We start from the raw sequence: 19,176 nt of genomic DNA, 5'->3' as shown, positions 1-19,176 counted from the left end.
TAATCAAAATAGGTGACTCCAAGTCCTCCTCATGCCCCGTATCACTAGAAGAGGCCTGAGTCCTTGCTCACAGCCTGATTCTCCTTGCTAGATACACGATTTTAACAAGCTTAGCTGTTTGTTTTCCAGGTTGGTAATAGATGAGAAGCTGCAGCTTCAAAGAACTGCTGCAAGTGAGGACTTTGACAGTAGTGAAAACCAAAGGCCGCTTGTCCTGACATAACCAAGGAAGGAACAGAAAACAACACGTGTCCGTCGTACTTTTCGGTGTCCTCTATGAACTTATATACTATTCAGGAAATGACATCAGAAGAAGTTGTAAATCTGTAGAGATGAGGACCCAGAATAAAAGTTGGGGCAATTGTAGGACACCTACATGGGACAGCTGGTATCATCTCTGTCCTTGAGAAACGTATGGCCTCGTCTTTCAGAACAGCCAGCCAATGACCTAAGCCCAAGGAAGACTCGGTCACTAGTTCACACTCTCAGAACAGAAAGGTTCCTTAGTGATGTGATTTAACTGGCCGGGTGTTTGATGTTTCAGTTTGGAAGGAATCCTAGTAAGGCTCTTTTAAATAGTACCTTAAGATACGATTTCGTTTATAATAATTTACCATTTATTCCCCATTTTTTGTGATCACATCAATAGCTCTGGTAGGACTAAGTTACCTCATTTAACTCACGCATCGATTTGTCTAGAAAGTTCTGTGTTGTGAAGTGAGGCTGAGCCAGGTTATCTAATCAGGAGCTCTGTGTCCATAGCCAAGTTACTGTGCTCTTTCTTTTGTTTTATCCATGTCTCCTCACTATACATGCTATTCTCAATATACAAAAACTGAAAACCTGGTAGTACAGATTTCCCCCATTTCAGTATTTTTAAAAGATACTTTAATGTATGTATGGGGAGAGGGAGGGCAGGAAATCTGTCCATTTCATGCAGATTTATTCACGTTTTCCATTAGAGTTGACCCTGACTTTATCTTACAAGTGTACCCTTTCCACGCAAAAAAAAAAAAAAAAAGATGGTTTGGGATATAAATCACTCCTGGAAAGGAAATAAGAGGCCTCTTCCTTGTTTTAAATTTCCACACTTGTCCTCGGCATATGAGAGCCGCACGTAATCAAGTTCTAACAAAAGCAGCCAAGAGCCAGGCTTCCCAGCTCCGTTCTTTGGTTGGGTTCGTTTGTCGCACGCTTCTCACCTCCAGCAGCCCAGGCTAACAAACACTGCTGACGTGGTGAAAACACAGTATTCTCTGGAGTTCTCTTCATTTCTCAGGGACAGTATCAGACTGTGCACCTTTCCTATTCTAAGCCTCAGGGTTTGTGGGAAATGTAGTGGTGGTTTAAAGAAAGATGCAGGAGGAGCCAGGCACGAGCTTCTCTCGTGCGTAAGGAAGTGGACCAAAAGGTGCCCTGCTCTCAGCATCAGTTTAGAATAGAGAGAGAGAGGTTTTTAAAACCCTGTTTCACCCCCTTTATTTTAGGAACAGAGAAAATAAGGGGAATTGCCCTGTCACCCACCGTCACAAGGCTGCAGGGGCAGTGCAGGCCCAGACCCAGGCTTCTTGACTCCATTTGTGCTGTGTGGCACTTCTCTTCATTAGGGGTGCTGTAACTTCTAATATCCGGCTAAGTGACCCCTCAAAGCAGCCTCAAAAGTGATTGAAAGTCCAGCTGTTACTCGTAATTGGCCCTCTGCTGTTCTTTGCACAGAAAGATACCAGGAGTTTTTGCCTACGGTTGATGTCTTTGTGTTAATTCAGTTCTTCTTTCCGTGACCTGCCCTCTTTATGACCAGCTGAATGTCTTTGCTAGAGGGCCGCTTTAAGAGTGCTGTGTGACCTGTGAGTGACGCACAGATCTCTGCGGGCCTTGGAGGAACCACATTCTCAGCTGGGTCTCAGGGGCTCAGTGTTCTGGTTCCATAAATATCTTTAGAACTGTGTTTTGGAGTTGTATTTGCATGTACATTTGTGACACAAGGCAGTGTTTTCAACTAACAGACTGATTTTTTAATTATGTTATATATCTTATTTGGCAACAAGTTCACTCTTCAAATTTGAGAAACAGATGCTGCCCCGGTGCAGCTGAATATGACATGGATCCTCATTTCAGGATAATCCTCATCCTTCCTTGTTCTCTAAACAGCGCGCGAGCTCCCAACTGTGGCCTTTGCACGCTTCACCCTGTGTTTCCCGAAGGCCTCTTCCTCTGCTTCCGTAGCACTCATTGTCTGCACCAGTTGTTTGCTGCTTCGTGCGGACTGCCTCACTGAGACTTACCTTCTTGTCTGTGTGCCCCCTTTTCCAACTCAGTTGTAACACCTGATGTGAAGGACCTGTTACCCGCCTTCTTATATCTTTTCCACTCATCCTGGGACCCTGTGTACCTCAGGCACACACAGCATGTTTCTTCATTGCGACATGATGAGAAGGCATGGGTCTGACCAAAGTACAAGAAGCCACGCTGGCCAAGATGCAGGCGAGATGGTCATGAAGTAGGATGTAACAGTTTCCAGGAAGGATTTGATAGAGAGGCCGGAGCAGGAATAAGAAAAGCAATAGACAAAGAATGATGTGGTTACTGAAGACCTTTAGAGAAAAACTAATTGTACAAACAGAAAAGTTAGGCATATCTACTAAAGTGGAACAAATACACACTCTGTTCTCCTGGGTGTACCTCACATGAGGGCACGCCCCTGCACGCCAGGAGACACATATGAGAATGTTCACAGCATCATTGTTCATAGTGTCCATCAGCAGTAGAATTAATCAATAAATTGTATATTCAGACAATAGAGTGCTGGATAGTAGGGCAAATGAATGAACCACAGCAAACCCAACATGTGTGAACCTCACTCACAGGATGCTAAGTGAAGAAATCCAGATACAAAGGGTATGTACTGTGTAATCCCACTAATATGAAGTTCAAGGAAAGACAGAACTCAAGTACAGTATTGAGGAATGCAGATGCAGGTGGTAGAAGTATAAGAAAAAGCCAGGAAGTGGTTACCATAAAGCTGCCAGTGGTGACCAGGGCACTGGGAGTGTTCTCCAGCAGACCAAGGGGTGGTAATGGGAATACTTGCCTTAGACTAATTGAATTGTCATATATTCGTGTATGGAAACTTTTCTGTATATGTGTTATTTTCGCACTAGAAAAAGCTAAAAAGATGAGGGATCCCATGAAGACTCCTTTTTTTAAAAAAAAATAAATAAAGTATGTGATAGAATGTTAAAAAGAAGATTTCAGTGAACAAAAAATATTTTTATTAATATGTAAGATTTTTCTCCATGTTTCCATCCTATATAATAAAGAGGTAATATGCAAATTGACCATCACGCCCTCACACAAGCTAGCTGCCTCCATGTGGTCAAAGATGGCCGGCAGGGGAGGGCAGTTGTGGGCGATCAGACCAGCACGGGAGGGCAGTTGGGGGCGACCGGGCCTACAGGGGAGGGCAGTTGGGGGCAACCAGGCCAGCAGGGGAGAGCAGTTAGGGGCGACCAAGCCAACAGGGGAGGGCAGTTGGGGGCAATCGGGCTGGCAGGAGAGGGCAGTTAGGGGCAACGGGCTGGCAGGGGAGTGGTTAGGGGGTGATCAGGCTGGTAGGCAGAAGCAGTTAGGGGCAATCAGGCAGGCAGGCAGGCGAGCAGTTGGGAGCCAGCAGTCCCGGATTGTGAGAGGGATGTCCCAGATTGGAGATGGTGTAGGCTTGGCTGAGGGACCAACCACCCCCCTCCCCCCACCCAGTGCACAAATTTCATGCACCGGTCCTCTAGTTTGCATATAAAAATCAAATTATTGCCCTAGCTCAATGGTCGGCAAACTGCGGCCCCTTCAGTGTGGCTCTTCCACAAAATACCACGTGCCGGCGCGCAAGTACAGTGTGGCTGAAACTTCGTGGCCACACTCAAGGGATCAAAGAGCCACATTTGGCTCACGAGCTGCAGTTTGCCAACCACTGCCCTAGCTGGTTTTGCTCAGTGGATAGAGCATCGGCCTGCAGACTGAAGGGTCCCGGGTTCAATTCCGGTCAAGGGCACATGCCAGGGTTGCAGGTTCGATCCCCAGTGGGGTTGTGCAGGAGGCAGCTTATCAATGGTTCTCTCTCATCATTGATGTTTCTATCTCTCTCTCCCTCTCCCTTCCTCTCTGAAATCAATAAAAATATATTTTTTTAAAAATCAAATTATTTTTCCCTCTCCTAAAATATGATCTATGCCCACCCACTCCCCCCAAAAAAGACAAGAGGAATATATGTTAAAATGTTAAACAGTTCTTATATTGGTTTGGAACTTATAATTTTTTTTAATCTCTGTTTTAAAATTTTTCTTCAGTAAATAGCTTATTTTACTATGAGGCATGTAGGAAAGAGTTTTTAATTTTTAAAAACATACCCATTATGAGTGCTACTATTGAAAAATAAGTGTTGGTAAGGATGTGGGAAAATTGGAGCCCTCGTACACTGTTGGTGGGATTATTAAATGGTGCAACCACTATGGAAAACAGTCTGGAGGCTCCTCAAAAATGATGACTCAGCATTTTCACTTCTGCTTTCAAGGAGGTCTCAAAAAATTATTTGCACACCTTTTTGTAGCAGCATCATTCGCAACAGCCAAAAGGTTGGCAAATGGGTACAGAAAATGTGGTGCGTACATACAATGGGATAATTATTCAGCCTTACAAAGGAAGGGAATTCTGCCCCGTGCTACCACAGGGATGAACCTTGAGGTCATTACGCTAAGTGAAATAAGCCAGTCACAAAAGAACGAATATTGTATGATTCCACTTACATGGGGTACCTACGTATTCAGATTCATCGAACAGAATGGTAGTTGCCTGGGTTGGGGGAGGGGAAGATGAGGAGTTGTTTAATGGGTTCAGAGTTTCAGTTTTGCAAGATGAAAAAGTTCCTGAGATCTGTGTTACAACATGAACATACTTAACACTATTGAATCCAACACTTAAAATTGGTTAGGATGGTAAATTTTATGTGTGCGTGTCTTTTACCACAATTTTTAAAAAGTGAGAGAAAGAAAAAGATGGCCTAGGCAGTGTTAAAGGATGTTATGATGAGGAATGTATGGACTTAGGAGTGAATGTAGTTAATGGTTTTAAAGCACATAGGAATGGGAAAATAAATTATATCCCTGTTTTCTCTCAAATAAAGGCCAAGCCTTCTGTGGGTATCTCAGTGATGTGCTTTTCGAAGAGCCCAGAACTAAAGCTTGCGATTTGTCTGGGAGCATTTTCAGACAGTTGGTATTTTTTAGTTATTCTCTCTGACCTAGCAGTGAATTAGCTAAAACGTAAATGTAAGCATACCTTAAACAGTTCAGCACTTTCAGAAATAAGAATGTAGGTAATTTAAATTGAACACGTGAGTAAAAATTTTGAGAAAATAATTTGTTGATGGCTTAGAAACCCAGAGAGATTGGGCATATGTGTTATTACGAGTCGTTATTTAGTTATGACTACAGATTAGCACTAGGTGTATAATAAGCAACCAAGAGGTTGAATTGCAAACCGCATTTGAAAGTAGAGAGAGAATAGAATTTTGAACATGGGAAAAATTAGAACTAGGCTTATTTCGATTGCAGATTTAGAAAGCTAAACAAGAAAAATGTATATTTGGAACACGGTGTTCCAGAAGATTTATTAATAGAACTTGATACACACTTGCTGGAGCTCAAATACACGTTAGCCTCTCTACATATAAGCGCAAAGCTAAAAATTCCCTTGCATCATCAGCCTAATAGAGTTTTGTATTGTTTTTAATTCAAATCAGATTTAATCAAATAGATCATAGCTGAAAAGTCAAAGTAGCCCCCAGAAAATGAATGTGAAATTTCTTACTGTTAACAATTTCTTTATGAAATCTATTTTCAGAATTATGTACTTGATATAAATGTTTGCATGTTTATTTTCAAAGGCATTTTCTTTATAAGTGATAAATGAGTTTGGGGAGAATAGGATAAAAAGAGTCATTTAAATAATCAAAATCTCAGAAGGTAATTTTTATTTACCAGTGAGTAGGTTCATGAAACAGTCCATGTTGAAATCAGAGAATTTCTATTTCCAAGCTGGAATCTGCCTAAAAATGCTATTTTTTTCTGGGCATTGCAGTTGTTCTGATATATATGGTTTATGATAAGGCTCTATATATAAGCTTATAAACTATAAACTGTCAGTTTATACTAACAAAAAACCTAGTTTTGGGGGGAGGGACCAAGTTTACTATCTCCCTTCTAAAGATGGAATTAGTATTGTTTTTGTGCACATGGCTCTTCATATTTTTCCCCAATGCCTGAAGTGCTTCCTCCCTGCCAAAACTCACCCCTTTCACCCAGGACTTAGAAATTGGTCATCTCCTCAGCAGAGCTTTCCCCAGCCCGATGCCAGTCCAGCTGTCGGAACCCTCCCCCTCGGCATTACCACCGTGCCGTAGTCCTGGCTCCTCTGAGTCAGGGCTGTCCTAACCCACACCCCTCTGGGCTCTGGGATACAGTGCCTTTCATCTACATCTCCCTTTAGCTCTGTCTATATATTCATTTACTTGCAGTCTACAACTTTAATACAACTTCTTTCCTAAGCTTTCTGTAGCAAGAGGGAACTTTAGACATACATGAGAAACACGTTGCTTACTTTTTGTGGATATTTCAGAATCTTGCTGTGTTCCATCATCCTTCTCATGTGTGTGTTGCGCAGGCCTGGGGGGTGTGGGAGGTCCACAGTCATCCCTCTCATGTGTGTGTTGCGCAGGCCTGGGGGGTGTGGGAGGTCCACAGTCATCCCTCTCATGTGTGTGTTGCGCAGGCCTGGGGGGTGTGGGAGGTCCACAGTCATCCCTCTCGTGTGCGTGTTGCGCAGGCCTGGGGGGTGTGGGAGGTCCTGCGAGCACAGTCATTTAGTGGGAGGCTTCCTGGGAAGCGGGCTGTTTTTTCGTGACTTGCTGAACATGTGCTTGTTCTCTTGTCCTAGAGACACAGTGTGCTTCAGTGAATGTCCCAGTGAGTAGGACTGCAGTTACGTCGCAGGTTCGCCACCCTGGGGAAGGGGAGGCAGGCAGGAATGCGGCCTGGTGGCGGCAGGGAGTCCAGTGCAGAAAGCTCCTAAAGTCAGGTTACCTAAATGGCTTTCCGAATTTAATATCATCTCCTTCCTGTCATCCACTCCATCCCCATCCCAGATTTCCCTACAAGAAAAGGAAATCTTGTCTGGCTGGTGTGGCCCAGTGGTTTGAGTGTCACTTATGCACAGGAGGTCGCTGATTCACGTTCCAGTCAGGGCACATTCTGGGTTGCGGGCTCAATCCCCAGCAGGGGGCGTGCAGGAGGCAGCCAGTTGATGTTGATGTTTCTCTCTCATCGATGTTTCTCTCTCTCCCTCTCTCTCTAAAAATCAATTAAAAAAATTTTTTAAAGAAATCTATTAGGAAGAATCTGGAAATGAAATTTGCACGCACATTTCTGAAGGGGGTCCAGTTTTTCTAAACTTTGTGTAGAGAATATGCCCTCCCCCTTTATTGGAATCAGGACTCTTGCCAAGTATTCCTGTTTCCCTCTCATTCAAGAGTGGGATGGGGGAGGGGAAGGACGCGTGGCAAAGAGCGTGACCACCGTGCGTTCCATATATGGCAACGGCGCAGGTCCTGTGAGCCACCTTGTGTTCGGTCCATTTACACTTTCATCTCTGGAATCTTAAGGGCTTGCTGTTTTCCCCAAACACACAGGCGGCAGTTTCCTGGCTTCACACGCCGTCCATCAGTCACTGTGCGTTTGCAGTCCTTGGAGGTCCAGAGGCAAGGCTGGGGCGGAGCAGGCATTCATCACAGGGCTTGAACTTGAGCGAGATAAGGCGCACTCCATAGACGCCAGCCAGAAGCCAGTCGTGACGGCCTGTCTGTCCTTGTTCCTCGGCCATTCTTCCTGCTCTCTGAATACTGACAGGCTGATGACCAGAGAGTGAAAGGGGCAAGGCCAAGGAAAACTTCTCCTTTCAGAAACAGGCACTGGGACTCGCTCGCAGGCTGTTTTCCCCTTTCCTAACTTCTGACGATGGAGTCAGGGGAATCGGAATTTTGATAATTCTTTCAGGCGGCTGCTTAATCCGGCCGGGAGGCTATCGGGACTGGGCTCGAGTCAGCAGCTGCTGCTGAACTGAGCATAAGGCTTGTGAAGTCAGCTACAGGGACCCTTCCCAGAGGCGAGCGGGGCCAAGGAACCATATCACAAGATAACGGCTCATTAGGATGGAGCCAGACTGAGGATGGGAACAGAATTTTATTTGTCGGCTCCATTGTTTCTAGCGAAAAACAAAGGTAACAAAGGTTATTGGACTCAAAACATATGACCATCAACAGAGGAGACTCTTGGATTTATTTCTGGGTCCGTTGCTTTCGAGCCCTGATTTCCCTTTCTGGGGAGAGGCAGCTGGGAAGAGCTGCTGGGGCTACCGCCTCCCTTCCACCGGTGGCATTGCCACATCTCCTTACTCATCCTCTCCTCCGCCCCCACTGGCATCTCTTGTTCAAGCCTCATCCCCGGTCACCTGGACCCCTGCACTAGCCCCAGTTCCTTCTCTCTTAAGAGTCTGCTCCCCGCTCCCAATCCCAACGGATCACGTTGCTTCCCAAGTAATCCTGCAAAACCACATCCAGGTCTGCTCACCAAAACCACGTCCAGGTGTGCTCACGTGCACTGCGTGGCTTTCCTTGGCACAGACTGAAGTCAAGTCAGGTCCGTGGTCTCCTGAATCTGCCTTTCACGCTTGGTCTCACAGCACTTCCCATCTTATTCCGTTTCCCAAACAGCCTGAGCACCGGCTGGCCTTGGGCACCTGGGGCTTCTCTGCCTCCATGCCTGTCTTCAGTTACTTCTTTTGCCCCAGATGCCCTTCTCCCACCTTCACATGCCTGAACCTACCCATTGTTTACAGATCACCCAAATGCCACCTCCTCCTTGAAGCCTTACTTGATGCCCCCATTTAAAGTAATCTCTCCCTTCCCTGGTCTCCCATAAGTTACACTTATTGGTATAGTTTACACGATACTTGTCACGTCTGCCTTATTATTTTATAGATGTCTTATCTGCGTGCCTCAGTTATCAACATCTTGGTCCAGTCTCTATTCTTCCTGCTGTCTTCTCTGGCAGTGGTTTTCACTCAGAAGCCATCAAGAATTTTTTCAAGCCACAGAGTAGCCTGGTGAGATTGCAGCATTTTACACACGCCCCTCACTGCCCAAGAGCTCCCAGAGAGGGCAGGGCATGGGAAAGTTTCCTTGCTTGGCCAGGCGTCTGAATGATTCCCTCTGCCTGGAATGCTTTCGCACCTCTCTCCTCTCCTTCAAGACCGCCAGACCCTCCACCTCGCCACCTGTCCTGACTACTCTCGTCCCCAGGTCTGTCTCTCTCCTAAGCCACCATAGCCTCTGGCAGGCGGGACCTTCCTCACTCAGCCACGCCTTCCCTGGAGCTGTAGGTGGCACACTCATAGAGCCATCCTTCCACACACTTGTATCCAGGAGCGAGTGACAACCGTGTACAAACCCACATCCAGTCCAGGCACCATGGGGGGATCGTACAGACACATGGCTGTTGTGGGCAGTGCCCAGGCACTGCAGAGGACCAGGGGGGCTTTGTAGGGGAGGGGCGGGAGCCCGTGACCCCCTCTGGAGCAGACGACATGCGTGGGGAGGACATCTCAGCTAAGAAGAGCAGTCTCAGAAAAGACACGGAGGTGGGACACGCCTGGGTGTACAGAGCACTCGAGGGGTGCGCTGGGCAGGGGCTGATGGCTTGTGTGAAGCAGAGGAAGCAGGAGATGCGTGGACCCGTGTGCGCACATCCTAGGATCCACCTGCTCAGAGCCCGCAATTAGTGCGTTAGTGTGCTAACAGTAGGGTTCGTGGAAGAACTCATTAGTGGCTCTTTCTCCATCTGCGTTCATCTTAACTCTCCAAGTAATTGTTAAGTGCTTAAGGGCAAAGACACATTTCATATTTTTTATGATACAAAGGGTCATCCTATAACTGAAATTCATTCTCGTGCTGGGTTGCCTTAAAAGTAGAGCAGAAAGCTCTTAGCTGTTTGATAATATTATAGGTTAATATTTAGGGATGGAAATGATACAGTATTCCAGATTGGCACCAAGATAATTCAGAGGGGAGAGTGTGCGGCGGATGAAACAAGAACGGACGTGAGCTGATGACTTGTAGCTGGTTGATGGGCTGTTTTTTGTATATGTTTGCACTTTCCTCTAATCAAATATTGGAACGTTGGGCCTTTGTTGATACTGGGAAAGCCGTCAGCTTAGACTTCCAGCAGGTCGCCCTCACACGCAGTGCGGGGTGGCAACCCCATGCCTCACATCGCACTGCTCTGGCTCTGACCACCCGGACAGCCAGGAAAACAGCCAGACTCAGCCGTCAGGTCGAGGCCTTGGTATATAGTCACAGCAAATGATGTATGTGGGCCCATCAGCCAGATGGCGAAGAAGGCCATTGTTTTGTAACCATCATTGTGTTAAAACACCATATTTGTTAAAGCATCAGTGATTATAATTAAAATGTAAATATTAATACAAAGGAAGGAAGGATGCATGGGTGAACAGGTCACCTTGCAAGAGGGATTTAATCAGAAGTTTTATCTTAACACATCTTTCTTCACCAGAAGGTATTTTGTACGGAGAAGCCACGGAAGATGTCTCAACAATGTGAATGACTTGCAGTAAGCACAGCATTCCCTCTTCCTTAGTCGGCTTCTTTTGAAAGTGAAGCAGGTTTTTTTTAATCCTCGCTCCAGGACATGCTTAGAGAAAGAAAGAGAGAGAGAAACAGAGATGAGAGAGAAACATCAATCAGTTGCCCCCTCTACACACCTCAACCAGGGCTCGAACCCACACCTTTTGGTGAACGGGACAAGGCTCCAGTCAACTGCGCTACCAGCCAGGGCTGGGATCCCGACCTCTTGGGTGTCTGGGTCCTGTGCAGAGTGATGAGCCCCATGCAGAAAAGCAAGCAGTTCCCATCAGTGTGGCTCCCGCTGGGCCTGCTTTCAGCACGAGTTCTGCCAGTGAATCCTCTGCTTCTGCCCTTCACCTTCCACCTTGAAGCAAACCCCCAGCCTCCTGCGCTGAGCGGACTGGTCTTTGAAACAGATGCTTTGACTCAATAGCGTGGTTCAGTCTTGAGGAGTTTACACATTTGGCACCTTCAACTGCCACCTGGAAACTAATGACTTTCAATTCTAATATCTATCCCCAGCCTAGTCTCTCAGTGCTAGGCTCGCCAAAGGGGCACACTTGTCATCCTGGCCCTCGAGGCCCACCTGCCTGTCTCCATCCCTGCACTTCCCGTGTCCCACCCCCCATCCCCCACTGCCGGCCTCCGGGCCTGTGCACTGGCCCCACAGGACTTGCCAGACCCAGAACTGTACCCTTGAACTCACTGTTGCTCGGGAGACTCCACGTGCAGTGGCAGCTCTCCCTGCCCCCAGCCCCATTCCTGCAGGTCAGAACCCATCTGTCGGGGTGTTTCTCCAACTTCCCCTGCAGCAGGAGAGCCTGTCCTTACTGCCTCCTCCTCCGTGCAGCCCACCAGCCCCCAGAAAAGAGGGGAACTTCAAGCTCCTTTCCAGGAGCCCCCTGACCTGGATCAGGGGAGAAGGGCCCCGCCGGGACTTGGCTCCGGCTTCAAACGCTAGTGGGCTTCAGACTCCAGCTGAGATGTGACCATACATTTGTGGAGAGCTCATCCCAGATGTGAGTTCAGCCTTACATTGTGTCCATCTGTTTTTCTAAGGCCTTTCTGCCACCCGTCACAGAAGTGGTTGGTGTCACTTGTAGACACTCAGAGGTGGCAAGACAATGTCCTGAGTGAGATATGGTTGGTCCCCTGGCCTGAGCTTTCAGGATAGGGGTCTGCTTACCTTGTAACTCTCCTCATTTTTTAAGGACCCTGCGCCTGGCCGGCCGTGAGGCTCTCACACGTGCAGTGCAGTGACTGTCTTCTGAGCGGCCCTCATCGTGGGCTTCTCCATTTTAGCTTCGGAGTTCTTAATCTGTAACTTTTATTAAGTGGCCCTCATAATTGTCTATAGTTTGAATTTAGTTTTTCATTAATTTTGAAAGTAATTCACATAATACAGAATTATGCCACATTTAGCGTTACTGTTACTCACAGACTGTTGGGTATCTTTTTGTCAGTTAAGTAATAATATGGATACATCTGTAACTCGTTCCCTTACACACAGAGAGCCTGTGGCTCAGACTTGCTGAGCCATAAGTTAGCTGAGTTAGTATGTGGATGTTTCCGGATTTATCAGTTCAGTATTTCTCCTAGAGTTTGCTGTCCAGGCCCAGGTCAACTCCCCACCCCCCCACCCCCGCCCCAGTGATAGCCAGGTCCACGGAGAGGCCACGCGCCCACTGTCCCTGTCCCTCCTAACCGCCAGGTGCTAGAGGAGCGCGGCTCCTCCCCTTTCTCCTCCACGGCTCAGCATAGCCTCGTGTGTAGCTGGTGCTCACCAAGGCCAGGACCCGCCACTGGAGGACTTGGTGTTACGCAGCAGGAGTATTTGAGGGAAGGAATGGGGTGGAGCTGATAATCATCCCCAAATCAGCCCTGGGTTTTTAAAAAATGTATGTAAATGTTTCCGCTGTCTCATGGTGGGATCTTTAAACCAGTTCACGTCCCTAGTGCACAGAACCCCACCCCAAGCCTGTGTGCACTGCTCATGGGAACTCCCTCCTGCAGCCTGACCCCCACACCTGCCGGTGGTCACGAGTGGCTCGCACGGACCATCGCCCATCACTCATCTACTCAGAGGCTTATTATTGTGGTCTTTCAGAAAGTTCTTTTTAATGTGCTATGTAGCTGTTTGATTTTAAATTGCACTAAGCTTTCTGGAGCCGGGCCAGGGGCTTGCTAGAATTTCGGGTGCTATCTGTGTAATCTTTGGGTGGAAGGGGGAAAACGCCATTGAACTTTTTGTGGTAATAAAATTATTGCAGTTGAGCCCTACATCTGTTCACTGAACATCCTGTGGGTTTTCACCAGATCACATGACTGACAGCAGAGACCGTCTTTAAAGCGTTTGGTCTGCTTGTTATACCCGAGTCTCAACCACTAAATCAGACCTTTGCTTTGTCTCTGGGCTGGGCGTCCGGATGTCCCACTGTGGTGGGTTGATTCACTGGAGCTGATAAAAACATTCTGGCCAAACTTGAGAGTCTAGCATTACCTCTGGCTCCAAATATCAAAACAACAGGATTGTTGTCAGTAGCTCTGGACTGAGACCAAGCTCCAAGCCTGAGAGACGGGTTTTCTCTCCTTAACTGAGTCACAGGACAACTGTCTTGGAGAGGGGGGCTGAAGCCCGAGGCTGGCACACTCCAGGTGAATTCTTGCCGCAACCACCAAACCAAAGCCCCACCTCCAGCCCCACCCTCCGCTTTCCCAGGCCCTAGTGGTCCTCAGGACGCCCCCCAGTTGTCACCACCTGGGGCCCACAGGGGCCTGAGAATTGGAGAGAAGATGGGTGGGTGGTCAGCGCTGGGCAGGCCTGGGCCCAGGGAAGCAGGGACTTTGTTGGCGGAGTCAGGAGTGAAGACGCTCCCTCGAGTGAGGAAGTGGGACTTCCCTCGGCCATCACAGGATGGCATCATTGTTCTCCCCCGGCTGGAAAAGGAGGAGAGGAAAGAGTGACTCTTTCTAGGTTGTTGATCTGACATTCAGACTATGACACTTCTTGGACTGAATCCTGACAAAATGTGTCCCCAGTGTCATCAGTGCTAAATAAAACCTTTTGTCTTCCTTTTCCTTAGCTCCCAGGCTTCTGCGACAGATTAGAGGAGCACTATTTGTTTAGAGGTCTGTTTAAATCTCGAACCATGCTGCCCTCTCTCTAGCTGTGGTAGGCTTGGGGGAGGGGCGGGCTACATGCAGCTTGGGCACAGCGCGCCCTCAGAGGCTGCGTTCACACTCGGGTTGACCAGATGGTGTTTTCAAAGCTCTTGTATGACTTATGCCTCTTATTCTCCCTTTTATAATGTTCCCAGTGCACTCTTAAAAACGGCTCGCTGCAGGAAATGGAAGCTCTTACTTTGCGCTTTCCAGTGTTAGCTTAGTGTAGTGAGTCCTAGGGCTATGGTCGGCAAACCGCGGCTCATGAGCTACATACGGCTCTTTGGCCCCTTGAGTGTGGCTCTTCCACAAAATACCATGTGCGGGTGCGCAGGTACAGTGGGATTGAAACTTTGTGGCTCATGCGCAGAAGTCGGTTTTCAGCCTGGGCGAGTCTATTTTGAATAAGTGGCAGTAGAAGAAGTGGGGGGGTGTCAGTCGGTCAGGCGACCGGATACGCAGTGCGGGGGAGGTGCGCGCGATTCATGCACGAATTGAGTGAGCCAGTCAGTCAGCAGCTTCATTGTGCAGTGGTTAGTGCTAATCGCGTCCGCAAATCGTGTGCGGGTGACAAAAGTACCTACTCAAAGCATAAAGTTACCTGTATTTTTCCAACCAGCTGCAAATCCTACAGGTATTTTTGTCATCAGTTTAAGAATTGTCATTATTTTGTGATGGTGACTTTATTATTATAAAATGAAACATTTTTTTAGGTATGTTGAGATGGTTTGGACATATAGAGAGAATGAACGAAAGGAGATAGACGAAACAGGTATACAAGACGAGTGTGGATGGGAGAGTTGGAAGGGGTCGACTTCAGTGAACGTACTTCAATCAGATTGAGGACGTTTTTAGCAAAGGCCAGCTTAGGAGTATCCTAATTAAGTTAATAACAATGTACCTACCCATATAGTTTAAGTTTAAAAAATTTGGCTCTCAAAAGAAATTTCAATCGTTATACTGTTGATATTTGGCTCTGTTGACTAATGAGTTTGCCGACCACTGTCCTAGGGACATGCTTCTGTTTTTCTTGCTCTTTATGCTTTATCCCCCTTTCTGGATCTTGTAAGTGCTGATGGAAAGTTACGAGAAATAATGTCTCGCCGCTCACTGTTCCCTTGTGGAGAGAGGAGCGTGGGGGTGCGTGGCCGCCTGCAGTGTGCAGGTTTTGCGAGTAATGGAGCCCTCCTGGCCTTGCCCTTGGTCCCTGTGTTCAGTGGTGCACCCTCAGGAGGCAGTCACAGGCGCCCAGCCGGAGGGGGGCGGGCCTGCACCAGCTCTCAGGCCACAGCAGCTCTACACCTCCCGTGTGTCTTGGTTTTAAGCAGTTGGGGTGACATTGGATCGCAGAACCATACAGGTTTCAGGAGTACAACTCTGGGACCCGTGCCTCTTTCTAACTGAGCAGTCACCAGAATTTCCCCAAAGCCCCACCCCAATAGGGGCTCTTGCCTAACTCTTTAGTTCAGTGAGAAGGAATTCTCACTGAAGCAGTTTGCTGGCTCCTTCTCTTTCCCACCCACCTCCGTGGAGATGCAGAGTGTAAGTGACCTTGCATCCCGCCCTAAGGCCTCCACAGGGGAACCCCAACGCTGCCACAGGGCTGCGCCTCTGTCAGTCATTCTGATTTCTAACAGGAGTGCATTTCCTGGCTACTGACCACATGGAAGCAGGCGTTAGACTCCCGCTGTAGGCAGTGTGGGCTGGCCCCCCAGACCACCAGCCCTGCACTCCCCCCCACGCCTTCTCTCCACGTCACTGGGAGGGGTTTTCTAGAGTTTGAGGCCATTCTAAGAAGTAGGACTTCCTTGTTATTAGGGGATACATTTCTTCTTCAAACACAGCCCCATCCGTTCTTGATAACTGACCTCATTCTGCGTTTGGTCATTTTTTAAGGACCAGTGTGGCCGGTTCTGTCTTGCAGGGACAGGGCACAGAACTGGCCCCGAGGGCCCCGGGGAGCTGGGAGAATGGATTTCAAGGACCAAGTGCTAGGGTGGCTGTGGCGACACTTTCAGACTGACTTTCCCGCTCAGACCTCAGCTTTGCTCCCGGCGACAGCCCAGGCCAGGTGCCCAGAGCAGGCCCCGCTGCCCCTCCCATTAGTGGGGTGGCCGCACGGGAACATTGCAGATGGCCGTGGTGCAGAGCGCGGCTGGTGGCAGCTGCTGGCTGCACCCTCTTGCTGCAAATGCCAGTTTTTCACAGAAAAGAGTATCACTGTGTTGCTACCTGTAAGACACCTGATTTCATGACAAAGACTTACTGCCACCTCCAAGAGCCCTGTCCCCTCACACCTGGCACCCGTGCCGGGCCAGAAGCAGCACAGAGTGTGAGGAGGCTCGTCCAAGAGGCCAAGGGCCTGGGCCTCTGAGAAACCACCCAGCTGCTTGGCAGTTACGTGCTGGCCGGGGTAGAGGATGCCCGGGACCTCCTGAGAGGCTGGCGAGGAAATGGGTGCCTGGGCGGCCTAATGGAGGCCCCGCCGGTCAGAAGTGCTGGAGCTAGTGCTTCCCTCCGCTGGCCAACTGGCCCTCGCAGGAGGTGGCGAGCTGTGCTGTGCAGAGCAGCTGCCATCCGGATGCCAGCGCTCCACCCAGTGGGTGCCCGTCTGCCGCCCAAGCTGAGGGGTTGCGTGGGAAGGTGCTCCTCTCCAGGGTGACGGCCCTGGAACCAAGTCCCACACATTGTAGGGTCCCACGCAGGCCCCGTCGCGCAGTCAGAGGTGCCCACCCTCTCGGGCCCCTGCTCCTCTCGGGGTGCCGAGGGGGGCGCGTGCCCTTCCTGCAAGAACCGCTGTGCTCTGAGGAGTCCTGTGGGAGCGGAGCTGGGAAAGCCCCAGAGCTCTCCGGCCGTGGCCGCCTCGGGGAGGGGCCCCGCACACAGCATGGGACGGCGCGATTATAAACTCGTCTTGTTTCGTTGCAGAAGTTTCCGGAATTGAAATTCAAGTATGTGGAAGAGGAGCAGCCCGAGGAGTTCTTCATCCCCTACGTCTGGTCCCTGGTGTACAGCTCGGCCACCGGCCTGTACTGGAGCCCGCAGGACATCCAGCTGTTCACGATGGACTCTGACTGAGGGCAGCCCCGCCCGCCCCGCCACCAAGCACCTTCTCGTGTTTTTTTTCTGGCGAACAGACCTGGGAGATGGCCTGGTGTGTCTCCTGTTAGGATCAGGAAACAGGCGTGTTTCCCTTGCACACTCGGATGTGGAGCATCGGTGCCAGTTGGCAGTAGATCACTCGGCTTCGATGATAGTACAAAAGGGGGGGGGCACAACAATAATAAATATCCAACCTGCTGTCCCACATGCAATTTTATTTATTTCTAAACCAGAACCAAGAGCTTTCCCAGGAACCCGCCGCCTTAGGCACATGATACTTCCCCAGGACATTCTATTTTTTTGCATGTTCAAGGTTTTTGTTTTAGTCGCGTGTGTATGTATATGTGTGTTTCTTTCAACGCTGAGAAATACCAATCTGAAAAGATGACGAGACAGGAATTAATGAGGAAATGAAGTCGTCTGTGTGGTGATTTAATAAACACAGTGCCCGGGCAGTTGGCTAAGCCTTTAGATCCCCTGCATCTTTCCCTCAAAAAAGGAAACGGCTCCGCCTCATGAAGCCCAGCTCGGCTTTTCTGTGGATTTGGCCTCTGTGCTGTGGCTGAATTAAATTGGAGTCTAGTACAAATTAAGTTAATCCACTCTGTATTAATCATTAGGAAAAGAAAGCTTCGTTTCAAAAGCAATCTTTTTTCTTCAGCCAGACTCATGGGAGAAAAAGGAGACCAATTTGATTAATACAGTATCCACAGGAGATGAAAAACACGTTTTTCTCTTCGTTTCTGACGTGGTTTAAACTCGTTGGGGCCTAGATGACCGCGCTGGGTCCCTGAGCTGGAGGAAGGCGCTTCTCCAAGGGAGCCGGCAGCGGCGCTCAGCCCAGCAGGCACTGACGGCGTGGGCGTCCCGGCGAGCCGCTCCACGTCCGTCGCCCCTGCACAGTCTGGATGAGAAGCAGTTTCCTGCACGAAGACAAAAGCACATCATTGCAAGGGAGTCTGAGCATCCGCTGCAGCCTGCCTCCGGCCCTCTCTCAGGAACCAGCTTCTGTCCCCAGGTCCCCGGCGGGTGCCTCGCCCATCACAGTCTCGGAAAAGGACACGTCCTGCACGTCGGCGTGTCCCCCGGGAAAGGCCTGGGCTGCTCCATCTTCCAGGCCTTTGAGGTCGCTGGGCGGTTTTATCCTCGCCCAGACCAGCGCTGAAACCAAAGCTCCCACGTGGGGAAAGGACGGATAGCTTTCATTTGTTTCTGAAGCATTTGATTTGCTTCCATGAAACCAAAACACAAAATTTTCAGAGGGTCACGTGGGGTAGCTGAGTCTCTGGTGGGACCTGAGAAGGGTCCTCAGGCTGAGGGCTGGGCAGTGCCGCGGGACAGCCAGTGGGCTGCAGGGCCGTCAGCTCTTGTGACCAGAGGAGCCCCAGTCTCCCCCGGCCGCCTGGCTCACCGAGGCGCCCCCAGAGCCCCGTCTCCCCTCCTCTCCCCGCCCCTCTCATCACCGCACAGCGGAAGTGCCCACTAGCCTCAAAGCCCAGCGGGGCTGCGGCCGCAGAGGCAGCGTGTGCGTGCCCGTCCCTAATGCCGCTGCACAAACCCGCCAGGAGCTGCTTGCTTTTGTGAAAGATTCATTACATGACAATAAATTTAAATGACATCATTGAATTATGCTTGCATGAATTTGTTTGGAATTTTTTCTGTTTTCTACAAAGTAAAAATGGGTAGAAGGAGGCCATACAGGATTGTCATGTGTTAGGAGGGAAATTAACATCTGATTTCATCCACGATACGAAGCTGTTATTGCAGTGTGTCAGCTTACCAACAAAGGGTTCTGCCACAATATTTATCTTTAAAAGAACGTGCCCCTTTCGCTAGCACCTTATCTTTCAAGAGCTCAAGGACTGTACAAAAAAGCTTCAAAAGCAGAACTGGTTCCCACTGTCGCCCACTGAGGCTGGTGCTGGGATCTGTGAACAGCAGCCTTGTCACGTGGGCATCACAGGGCAGCCACGTTCAACGGTGCAGCAGAGGGGGGCATGGAGCCGCTCAAGGGCGAAGGCAGAGAAAGGAAGGAAAAGAAGGTCCCTAAAGGTGAAGCATAGAAAGTGCACCGCACACCGTCCTCTCCTTTGGAAGGAAATCGCAGGAGCTGGCAAAGCGGAAGACGGAGAGGCCAGAACATAGGACCAGGATCAATCAACATC

General features: G+C 49.2%; 1 protein-coding gene across 3 annotated transcripts in view; it reads left to right on the top strand.

The window, feature by feature from the left end:
- Positions 1-18,632, top strand: part of DYM (dymeclin) — a 243,199-nt gene extending 224,567 nt beyond the window's left edge. For all 3 annotated transcript variants that reach the window (XM_070421132.1, XM_070421134.1, XM_070421133.1), the window contains one exon: positions 16,838-18,632. In XM_070421132.1, coding sequence (XP_070277233.1) covers positions 16,838-16,987 — 150 coding nt within the window. In that variant the 3' untranslated portion in view covers positions 16,988-18,632. The remainder of the gene's footprint in view (positions 1-16,837) is intronic.
- The last annotated feature ends 544 nt before the right edge of the window (positions 18,633-19,176 follow it).

Source organism: Myotis yumanensis, unplaced genomic scaffold, assembly GCF_028538775.1.
Source record: "Myotis yumanensis isolate MYYU_CA2020_CCGP unplaced genomic scaffold, mMyoYum1.0.hap1 SCAF_7, whole genome shotgun sequence".
NCBI classification, from domain to species: domain Eukaryota; kingdom Metazoa; phylum Chordata; class Mammalia; order Chiroptera; family Vespertilionidae; genus Myotis; species Myotis yumanensis.
Note: the sequence above shows the minus strand (reverse complement) of the source record. Positions and strands in the feature narration are given on the sequence as shown.